General features: G+C 38.1%; 1 protein-coding gene across 1 annotated transcript; it reads right to left on the reverse strand.

Annotated features, from left to right (window-relative positions):
- Nucleotides 1–5959: 5959 nt before the first annotated feature.
- SMIM7 (small integral membrane protein 7) lies at nt 5960–9968 on the reverse strand. Its single transcript, XM_032238096.1, has 5 exons — nt 9894–9968; nt 9272–9313; nt 8140–8192; nt 6811–6901; nt 5960–6425 (listed from the first exon to the last, which is right to left on the reverse strand). Exons 1-5 carry the CDS (start codon nt 9917–9919, stop codon nt 6410–6412), a joined length of 228 nt encoding a protein of 75 aa, XP_032093987.1. The 5' UTR covers nt 9920–9968; the 3' UTR covers nt 5960–6409.
- Between the last annotated feature and the right edge of the window lie 2104 nt (nt 9969–12072).

Consider the following 12072-nt stretch of genomic DNA (forward strand, 5'->3'; position numbering starts at 1 on the left):
ATCTGCTATTACAGGTAGTCCTTGACTTACAATCATTCATTTAGTGATCGTTTAAATAGAGTATAGAGTATAGAAGTTTATTTGTATGCCGCCCTTTTCCCTGGGGGGACTCAGGGCGGCTCACAACCCAAAAGGGAGGGGGAGACAAACTTTTAACATAAAGACAATACATAATTAAAAACACAACATTCATACCATTCGGGCGGGTTACAGTCTTAGCCCCAGGCCTGACGGGATAGCCAGATTCTGAGGGCTGTGCGGAAGGTCTGGAGGGTGGTGAGGGTACGAATCTCCGCGGGGAGATCGTTCCATAGGGTCGGAGCTACCACAGAGAAGGCTCTCCTCCACGTAGTTGCCAGTCGGCATTGACCGGCAGATGGAACTCGGAGGAGGCCTAATCGATGAGATCTAATAGGTCGCGTGGAGGTAATTGGCAGTAGGTGGTCTCTCAAGTACCCAGATCCACTACCATGTAGGGCTTTATGGGTGACAAGTAGCACCTTGAAGCGTACCCGGAGATCGACAGGTAGCCAGTGCAGCTCGCGGAGGATAGGTGTTATGTGGGTGAAGCGAGGTGCACCCACAATCGCTCGCGCGGCCGCATTCTGGACTAGCTGAAGTCGCCGAATACTCTTCAAGGGCAGCCCCATGTAGAGCACATTGCAGTACTCCAGCCTAGAGTTAAAGTTACAACAGCACTGAAAAAAGTGACATGACCATTGCAACATCGCCATCGACAAGTGATCAAAATTTGGCATATATTTGTGACAGTTGCAGGATCGTGTGCAACCTTCCCATTTGACTTCCATTAAGCAAAGTCAATGGGGAAAGCCAGATTCACTTAATAACAGCATGATTCACTTAACAGCTGCAGTGATTTGCTTAACCATTGGGGCAAAAAAGTTTATAAAATGGGGCACAACTCACACTCTTGCTTAGCAATGGAAATTTTGGGTTCAATTGTCTTTGTAAGTACACCAAATGCAGACTACTTGCTCACAGTTGCCTTAAGCAGGCATGAAGTTTCTAAGTGATACTTTGCATGGACATTTTTGAAATAAACAAAAATCTTAACCTTGGGTTCAAATTGTAATTGCCATCTCAATTAAGGTAACACACTCTGTTCCAGAGAGAAAGAACATTTTGTTTCTCAGCAATAGCACCCATCCATGAAAACTCCCCCCAGAAATCCAGTGGGCTCCATCACCTTTAGGAAACTGTTATGCAGAAGCATGTTTATTTATGATCTGTCATAGTTAAGACTCTTTACTGTGATTTCCCTGGTTATAATTTATTAAAATCATGGGGATGATTAGAGTTGTTACAAAAAGGCAGAGCAGAATATTTGTACTTCCAGACTGACTTTTTTTTGGGGGGGGGAATTGGCAGCCTATTTCAGAATTCAGCTAATCAGTTATTATTTAAGGGCAGTGCTCACCTGTATAACTCAACTCTAAAAGGCAGATGGGGTTTATAAGAGATCTGAGAAATAAATCTACTGTTCTTATTTACCTTAGGATGAATTTTCTCTATTCAGAATTTTGCGGATAGAATAAAATTTGCCAAAGCAGAATTTAGAAGACTGAATTAAAAAGTCTGGGAATGAAGAATGACCAAACTCTGCCATATACAGTAAATAATCTTCTTTTTCTATTTTATGTAGCCCTAATAAAAGTAGAATTATGGAATAATCCTTCTTACACAATCCTTCTTTGTATTAAAAAATGTAACTATTAACAGCATCATTACTTTACATTGTGATGAGTTTGTGCCTATCTAGACCCTGCCCCTCCAGATATATTTATTTAAAACATTTACCTAGCCGCCTAACTTATAACCAACTCTGGGTGTTTCCCAATCAATTATCCCTATTTATTTAATATACATAGATAGTATCATCTATCCAGTGGGCATGATTTTGGACAAACTCAGGGAGACAATAGAGGACTGGGGCGCCTGGCATGCTAGGGTCCACGGGGTTCCTAAGAGTCAGACACTGGTTAAAATTAAATTACTATGACCAAATCTCTACGGAGATTCTCAACCATCCATGTCATGGTAGTCCCAAAGGTGCTTTTCCAAAAAGGCAAGTGGAATTTCTTGATTCTTTCTTTTAAAACATTTAGCTTCTCATCCAAGAAGTCCAGATGCCTTCCAGAAAAGCATCTTTGGGACTACTGTGAATAAACTGGTGCTGTACAAGTCTCATGAGACCTTAAATAAGTTTAAGATTCACATACCATATTCAGTCCACATGATTCATCTTAACTACATTTTGTTGAGAAAGTCCAAATGGCGTATTTATACATAGCTAAGCCATAGACAATGACTCTCTTTTTAAAATCTTGCCAAGAACACTATAGGAAATACTGCAGGTAGTCCCCAGGAATGAATGAAACAAAGACACCATTTTTTTAAAAAAAGCATACATCTAGATTACAAATAGTGATTGGATTCACATATTGCACTTCTTTGAAACCACGCAAGGCTGTTCACCCAGATGTTTGGCAAGGAAGAGTGAGACCATCACATTTGCCATATTTTATGTTTATTTTTATGTTTTACTGATTTTATTGCAATTTATTCTGACCGTTGTGAACTACCTGCCCCTCCAGATTTATTTATTTAAAAAGAGTTATTGAGAATTGGGCACCATGAAAGAAATAACACTAAGCACTTACCATATTTTTCGGACAATAACACACACCCCGGTATAAAACGTACCAAGATTTTGAAGAGGTAAATTGAAAAAAAAAAACATTTTTGCTCTCCCCAGCCCCCAGGAGCACTTTGTAGGCCCCCCATACCCTCTGCACACCCTGTTTTCTGTGAAAAACGGGGTGTGCAGAGAGTTTGGGAGGCCTGCAAAATGCTCCTGGGGGCAGGGGAGGGCAAAAACGCGACATGGGGGTTTGGGAGGTGAAAAATGGGCCTGTTTTTCATGAAAACAGGGTGTGCAGAGGGTTTGGGAGGCCTGTAGAGTGCTCCTGGGGGCTGGGGGAGGCAGAAAGGAGGAAAAAATGGCCCAATTTTTGCTAAAAAAGGGGCATACATAGAGTTTGGAAGGCCTGCAGAGTGTTCCTGGGGCCTTGGGAGAGCAAAGACACAATTTTTGTGAAAAACGGACCGATTGTTCGCTCATTTTTGCCCTCCCCAGCCCCCTGGAGAACTTTGCAGGACTCCCAAACCCTCTGTGTGTCCATTTTTGCGAAAAACGGGATGTGCGGGGTGGGTGGATTGGGAGGCCAAAAATGCTGTAGTCAGTGTATGGGGCACCCAGATTTTCACCCTCTTTGGGGGGGGGGGGAGGTGTGTCTTACACTCTGAAAAATATGATATCTTTTTATTAATATTTGAAGTATTTGCCCCAAGAAATATACAGAAACTATTTTATCATAAGATTCAGCTAGACCACTGTATTTTGTCCTTCTAGGTAAAGACTACATTTCTTTTCTGCCTGTATCTTTGATAGTAAAATCTAAATAGATAAATGAATTTATCTAAAAGTAATGAATATTTTCAAAAATCACAGCGGAAGCTCTGAAAAAATTCACAGAAACATATAGGCATATTCCTTGTTTCCAGAAGCGTCATAGACAAAAACTATAAAGAAGCAAGTATTAAGCAATTAATATTCTGCTTGCATTTCAAATCCCTTTTGCTCTGAGAGTTGTTTTTCTAATGCTGATTGTCTCTCTGGTGATTACTAACCTGAATCTATAGGGGTTGACATTAAATTGTATTTACCAAATGCTTTAATCTGTTTTTTTGTTTAGGAATAATTCAGGAATAGCATTAACAGTGATTATGAGTTCTTTAGTAAAATTAGTTGAATTCCAATGAATTTTTAAGATTTCAGGACCCATGGTAGAAATTATTGATTCCAGCAACTAACTGTCATTTACTTTTCTATCTTATGAGAAACCTGCAGAAAGTACTCACAAGAACTCAGGTCTTAATAGTAACCCTGTTTTGATCACAAAATTGATAATTTCATTGTTGAACGAAACTTTTAACTTGATATGGCCTGCTTTCCATAATCAGAATGGTTCCTAATTTTTGTCTGCAAGATGAATATCAGATGTTGGATTAACTCTGACCAACGGTTGTCCCAAAAGTGTTTTTCAAAAGGCAGCTGAGCTTTGTTTTTTCCTTGAAAAAGTTTTGCTTCTCATCTAAGAAGTTTTTTTAGTTCTGCTTTTTAGCTAAGAAGCAAAATGCTTTCAAGGAGAAAATAAAGTCTAATTTCCTTTTGAAAAGCATCTTTGGGACAACCATGATGTGGATCATTGAGAATATCTATAGACATCTTAACCAAACGGCTTTCTAAGTACTTCCATAGAAACCGAAAGATAATCCATTAACAAAGTATATTGCTTAAATCCGTATTCAGAGAGCAGCATGACACCAGCCTTCTATGTTTATTTGAATTTATGCTGTCAGTAATGATGTTCTTAAAAGGAATATAAACATCATGAAAGGAATACAAATAATAGAGTTAGCCGCAGCTGATTTTTAAGAGCAACTTTCCTCCATTTCTGAATGCTGCATATTGCAATTACAAAAGGATAATGTGAACTCTGCCCTCACCTTTCCCATGAGACTGATAGGGCAGGAACAAAAATCAGGCCCCAGTCTGATGAAACAATTTACTTAGTATGAAAGGATGTCTCATTCATCCCACCATTTAATATTCAGGAGGGAAACGAAAACAATCATTTGCTGAGCTGCTGATGCTGTGTTATCATCTGTAAAATGTAATATTTATTTTGATTATTAGTTATTATTTGTAAACCAGCAATGTTGCATTATCTCTACATTTTTTCCACTCACTTTTTCAGAAAGTTCCATGAGATTAGTTTCCTTATGTCTGCCCTAACCCCTTCTGCTGAAAGAAAAAAAATAATGACTCAGTATAGAAAGTATACAATTATGTTTATTTCATTAGAACTTTGAGCCCAGATGTTCAGATAATCTCTTCATACACATAATAAGATCTCCAGACTTTCAACAGAAAGATGATTTCACAGATTCACCTCCCAGGGATATCCTATTTTAAGGATCATTACAGGCCAAACTTCTTTAGATATTGACATTCCCCCAGATATTTGTGCTGCATAACCACGTAGGTCTATTCCAATTAACTATTACAAGAATAAGGTATATAATCAGCTATTCTCCTTTGGCAGAGTGTCATACAACACGTCTTGCACAGTTCATAACTTTCCACTCAAACTGCTTTTGGGCATCAACTTATTTTCTGCATCACTCTTTCCTGATCAGGAATACTTAGTGTAAATTGTTTTCTGGTCAGCAAAGAGTTGAATGCAAATTCTTAAATACTATAGATAGTCCTTGATTTACAACATTCATGTAGTGACCATTCAAAATTACAATGGCACTGAAAAAGGTCACTTATGGTTTTTCACACTCATGACCATTCCAGCATCCCAGTGGTCACATGTTCAAAATTTGGACACTTGGCAACCACATTTAAAATGGTTGAAGTGTCCCAGGGTCATGTGATCACTTTTTGTGACCTGACAAGCATAGTCAATGGGGAACCAAATTAACTTAACCGTGTTACTAACAACTGTAGCAATTCATCTAACAATGTGGCAAGAAATTTTGTAAAATGGGGCAAAACTCACTTAACTGTCTTGTTTAGCAATGGAAATTTGGGAACCAATTGTGATCATAAATGAAGGACTACCTGCATGGTGTTACTTTAAAGCAATGTTTCTCAACCTTGGCAAGATGACTGGACTTCAACTCCCCAAATTCCCCAGTAATCCTTGCTGGGATTTGAATTCCCAGAATTCTTCAGCCAGCCTTGCTGGGAGCTGAAGCCCACCCACTTTAAATTTGCTAAGATTGAGAAACACTGCTTTAAGGCAAGGAGGACTATAGCTTTTTTCCCTCATTTATATTAAAAACAAAATTGTTTTATCATGTTCTCCTATCTAAAAACTATTTTTTTTTCTTTTAGTGGGGCTAAAGGCTAAATTTAAATCCAATGACTGATAAAGCATGCACTGCAATGCCATTTTTGTACTTGTGTCAAAATTTTAACATACATTTCTTCTAACATTTCTTCCTATCTTCACATAAAGCTCTGTTCTCCATGGTTGCCATGCCTGCAACCATAAGCCAAGTACCCCTTCACGGGGCTGAAAGTTCATTTGTTCTTTAACCAAATAACAGAAACAAAACCTAGGGGAAAAAATAAGAACAGGGGAAAAGAGGGAATGGTGAATGTTCCTTTGATATTTGTAGTAAAAATAAGCCAGAACTCAATACTACAAGGATGTCAATTTTTTTACTTAGGAGTATTTTATATTTCCAGTTGGAAGTCATCTGCAAATTGCCAAAGGTTAACGTGTCTTGTTGTCAGTTCAGTCAAAGTTGTTTAAGATCCAAACAGCCTAATGAAAAACAAAAGGAAAGTTAATGACTAATTTTTATCAGTTATTCTTATAATAAACATGCAAGCCAAACCAAGATTGTATATTGTCTTTTTATACTGTACGATAAGTTAAACCATTGAAACGTATTACAAAATATCATTATATAAGGAACACTGAAAACAATAAATTATCAATGTGAACTTAGAATAATTGAAGCTCACATTTTATAACCATTTTATTACTACAGCAGTATCAATTCAGGATTGCCACCTTTTCATGTTTAAGTGCTGATACTGTGGAGTAGTTAGAAGAATACCATATATTATATAACTGTGCAAAACAAACATTAAAAAGACAAGGTAAGGAAGACAAAAAACATAACATCTTTGTTGGGGTTACTTACACAATCATGCAAAACATCATGAAAATATTCCACAGTGCGATGAAGATCCGAAAGTATCTTAAGCTCAACAGAAACTCCCTGATATTATCACCTAGAAGTTGGGAAGTAAATGAAATTGCATTCATGGCAAAAACTATACCTTGTTTCATCCACACTTCTTTCAGTGTACACTTAGCAATAATTTATTCAGTCATTAATTTAGGTACCACCTGATTCCAGGCTGACTTAAACAATTGGAATTATTTCTTAGATTCAATATCTCCCCGTTCCTTCATGCCTATGGTCTGAAAGGCTCAGAAATCTCCATACTATATTTACAGAACATGGAGGGGAGGGGAGAGGAAAGTTGCTATCAGGCCAAAGGGTAGTCACTTAATGATGTATCCTTTGGTTTGAGTTCGGGATAGGCAATTCTCTAGAAATTGTTGAATAGCAACTCCCATGACTGCTTATCCTGGCTAGAACTGAGAAAGTTCAGTATCTGAGTGGATATATATTTGTCTGATGTCAAACTCATAGAACCTCAGCAGAATATCTCACACATTCAACTCAGCATAGCTTGAATAATTCTAGGTTTGTATTTGATGAAAATTTTATCTGACACACATTACTGTGTACATGTATTTTTATTACATACTAGGAAGAAATCATTAGAACACTAATTGCTTTCTATCAATCTGTTTTTTTCAGTTTATTGTTTATATTCAATGTACTTTAATTTTCCATGGCTTAACTCATGTTTTGCCCTGAGTTTCTCAGCCTTCATAATGAATGTTGTTAATTGTTGACAAATCAACATCTCTGCCTTGAGAAATTCTGGGGCTCATCTTAATTCTGTTCTAAATGCTTTTAAATAAACATACAATTAGGCTAAAATAAAACCACAGAATGAAAAATGCAGTATGTAAAGCACTAACTGCAGCAAATTTGATACTATTCTCACCAAGAAGGGGCAACAATGATTTACACAAAAACCTTGATTTCACTGTCCAAACACAGAGAAATGGGGTCCAGTAAAAACAATGTTTATTAAATCTGAAAATATAAAAGGAGTTACCTTTTCATAATTTTACATTACTATGTAAAAATGTAATTCTTAATTAATTTGTTAAACAATGTTACCAGTTTAGTAGACAGAGTTGTCTTTTAAAATGAAACAATTACAATATGTGTATGGTAACAAATAGTCTAGAATGTTTTATTTCTATTTCATAATTTTCTATGCAATATCTCAAAACAAAACTAAAAAAATTAATTGCAACTATTTTGGAGACACATAGCAAGTTAAAAAAAAACTTTCAGTACAAGGACCTCAGCCAGAATCTTTACCTGTTGTTGGTGTTCTTCCTTCTTCACCAAAAATCTGACTCTCTTTCTTCTTCCTGGAACAATAATCCCAGAACACAGTAGTGTTTCATAATTTAAGGCAAACAGGAATATGTTAAAATGGACAATGACAGAAGAAAATTTGCTGACAGCTATTAACCAAGGTAACGATGGAATACTATAGCAATTTGCTGAATCCCAGAAAGAAATCAAGTTTCAAGGCCCACTTGAAGAATTTTCAGAAATGATTAGCCATTCAAAAAAATACTGGACCAGATGAATACAATTTAGGCAGGATACAACAAGAATCTTCTTGCAACAATTAAGGGAAATTTCCATGATTTAAACAGCACTTGCAGCTGGTTCACCCACTGCTATAATATTCAGTTTATGATATTCCTATAGAACCACTAATTTGGCCACTGTAGTAAACAGAACATCTGGGTTGGATACACATTTCTTATACTCCTAACAACATAGGAACGGTATAGCTCTCAGGTCTTTTGTAAAACTGCTAAGTGCACTAATTGGAAGTAAAGATAATTGAACCTTCTGATTGCAAGTCAGTCACTTTACACTGGAATCTAGGCAGTGATGGCTGATCCTGAAAAGCTAAGTAAAGTTGCACTGAGTTACTATTTAACAAGAAATCTCAGGGTTTTTATGCTATCCCACCAGTTTAGTTGCCCAGGTTATCATTTAAAATGAGGCAAATACAACATGTATTTTGAAAAATCAAGACAATGGCCAACTACATTTATATTTTGGAAAAGAAAACATGGCTGTGGGATGTGTTTAGTCAGCAGATTGGGGAGGAGTCATAGGAGCATCGTTGACATTTTAACAAGAGGCTCTCTGGTTTGCAGAACGTTGTGTCCTATCAATTCCATTCAATAAACTAGTCTCTAAGGAACAGCAGCTGTCTAGAAAGGAGTTTTTGCCAATTTTCCTAAAGCATATCTAACAACCTTGAGACCAGGTGTTTTCTGTGACCAAAATCATACGTTGCAATCTTTGAATCAAAAGCTTTCCCAGAACGCTCCTCTTGTTGGAAGCACAAAAACTCCAATTCCTACTATTATAGGAATGCCTGCATTTTCCCAACAAAGCAAATCCTGCTTTTTCAAGTACTTACAGCCTGAAATTTAACACTGCTCCGGCATTGACCAACAGAGTCCTATGTGGCAGAAGAAGAAGAAAAAAAGTGAGAATATACAACAGCTTGTGGCCTTTTCCACTTTAATTCTTAACATTTCTGAGCTAGGGAGGGGCAAGAAACGGCCTACAAGTTAGGGATAACTGCTTCCTCCATGCCTTTCCTTGATGTCCCATTCCAATTACTCCTTGACCTCTTTTTTTGCACTTTTTAAAAAAAAGTTTTTATTAAATACACATTAAAAACATTGGACACAGAGCGGTCTTCCTGGCTTTGTCATTTCCATACATATTTTGACATAACCACAAACACAATTCATTCTTTTTGTACATTGCTACTTTGATTTTACAAACATATTCCCCCGCCCCCCACTTTTAAGAGCGGCAGGGCAGACACAAGAAATTTAGCCAAAGCTGTTTCCCTAGGAGAATGCAGGTTGGGGTATTCTGCTGTCCCTTGTCTCATATTTACACAACCTTTGCACTCCTCAGTCACGCAGAGTCGAATTTACCAAACAGAGAAACAGCTATGCCTCCCCCCGCTTAATAAAACTGGTTGCTTGGCAACAAGCTATCTCTCTCTCTCTCTCTTTCCCCCTTACCCGAACAGCAGCAAATCCCCCAACATCCTGCTACTTCCGCTCTGCTGCTATCGAAACGGAAATATACCCCGCTGACACGCAGCGGCTCAACAGCCAATAAGCATCAGCTTCATCCTGCCTTTCCGTCCCTCGGCCACCAGGTGACGCTCACCCGCTATACTGTGTAAGGAGGAAGTCTGTGGTAGGTTACAAGCGGGCGGTGACGTTTCTCCGCAAACCCCGCCCACCGATTTAAAAGGCCAGGATTAGATCTTTATCCTGGCAGCGGAGGCTTTCGCTTTTTAGCGGGTTTAAAAGATGCTGCTTTTCTTTTTCATTTTATTGAGGTTTCGTCCTTATTGTATCACGTTCCACTCCAAAGTAAGAAATGTAAGGCGATGTCTATTCTAGCAAAAAGTCGGAGGAACGAACAGGAATTATAGAATTATATAGAATTCTTTATTTTATTGGCCAACTGTGATTGGACACACAAGGAATTTGTCTTTGGTGCATATGCTCTCAGTGTATACAGAAAGAAAAATACATCCATCGAAAAACAAGTAGATGAAACTGAAGGTTCTCCAGAAATATCTCTTGCATTAATCTAGGGATCTCAAGCCTATGAGGAAGTGGGCTCTTGGTCATGATGTACCTGCGGAACCTGCATGCTTAGAGGCAGTCTACCTTTAAGTACAAAGTGCACGCTAGGTTTATTCTTCTTGCCTCTTGAAGCTTATGGGCAAACGATTAAAACGCCCAAAAGAAAACAAAAAGACCAACGTACCACCTCACCAGTTGTCCCAAAGGTGCTTTTCAAAAGGCAACTGGGCTTTCTTGTTTTTTCCTCTTGGAAATATTTTGCTTCTCATCCAAGAAGCTTCTTTAGTTCAGGTGTTGAAATGAAGAAACTTCATGGATGAGAAGCGAAATGTCTTCAAGGAAAAACAAAGCAAGTCCAATTGCCTTTTGAAAAGCACCTTTGGGTCAACCATGACCCGGATGATTGAGAATCTCCATAGACACCCCCAACACCCAGATGAACAGAGAGGAACACCAAGATCAACATTAGACCAACAATTTGAGAAGCAAACAATGCTCAAGGGACTACGGTACGAAGTCAGGCACACTGTAAACAATAGCCCAATCAAAAAACCACCCCCACCCCTCTCTGACAAGGTAGGCCACTAGAATATAAATTGAGAACAAACCCTGCTCCTCACCAGCCATGATAATGTTATCTAGTTTGGTAATGAAATGTCTGCAAAAAAACAACCAAGCTCAGAAAGGACCAAGGACCTCGCAGGTCAAACCTGAATGACAAATTTATTATTTATTTTGTCAATCGTTTACAAGATAATCGGTATAAGAATAAACATGAGTATGAATGAAATGGGCACGAATAAATGGGGACAGTAGGACAGGGACGGTAGGCACGATGGTGCGCTTATGCATGCCCCTTACAGACCTCTTAGGAATGGGGTGAGGTCAACAGTAGACAGTTTAAGGTTAAAGTTATGGGGGTTTGAAGATGTAACAACAGAGTCAGGTAGTGCATTCCAGGCATCGACCAATCTCTTGCTGAAGTTGTATTTCTGCAATTAAATTTGGAGCGGTTTACATGGAGTTTGTAGCTGTTGTGTGCTCTTGTGTTATTGTGGTTGAAGCTGAAGTAGTCATTGACTAGTAGAACATTGTAGCGGATAATTTTGTGTACTATGCTTAAGTCTGACCGTAGACGGTGTAGTTCTAGGTTGTCCAAGCCCAAAATTTCAAGCCTCTTGGTGTAGAGTATCCTGAAGTCACTCGTTATGTGTAACACGGAGTAAGAGGAAATTCTGCATAGATAGACGACCTGTGCCAGAAGCTTGGGAGTAAATGTCTACCATTAAGCACTTTAGGGTAGGGGGACAACAGAAGAGACCCTGGCTAGGATTAACATTAGCAATTAAGGAGAAAGCGCAAACTGAATATTATATGATTTGGGAAGTATTTATCAATGGTTGGAAAGCGAAAAAGGAGTTTGGAAATGAAGAAAGCAAAAAATAAGTAGGTAAATACACTTAGAGATATAAATAAGATGAAAACTGTTAGTAGGTGTAGGATGAGAATAATTATGTTTAGTGTTGATATTATATTATTACTAGAAGATATTAAGAAGAAAAATTGAGAGTTCCATAACGTTTAAATACTCAATATATCA

The sequence above is a fragment of the Thamnophis elegans genome, chromosome 1 (genome assembly GCF_009769535.1).
Source record: "Thamnophis elegans isolate rThaEle1 chromosome 1, rThaEle1.pri, whole genome shotgun sequence".
Taxonomy (NCBI): domain Eukaryota; kingdom Metazoa; phylum Chordata; class Lepidosauria; order Squamata; family Colubridae; genus Thamnophis; species Thamnophis elegans.

Coding starts and splice junctions, on each gene's coding strand:
- SMIM7 (XM_032238096.1), bottom strand. CDS start 9,919: ATGTTGGGGGATTTGCTGCTGTTCGG. Junction 8,193..9,271: donor GCAGTGTTAAATTTCAGGCT/GTAAGTACTTGA, acceptor TTATTGTTCCAG/GAAGAAGAAAGAGAGTCAGA. Junction 6,902..8,139: donor AGGAAGAACACCAACAACAG/GTAAAGATTCTG, acceptor CCCAACTTCTAG/GTGATAATATCAGGGAGTTT.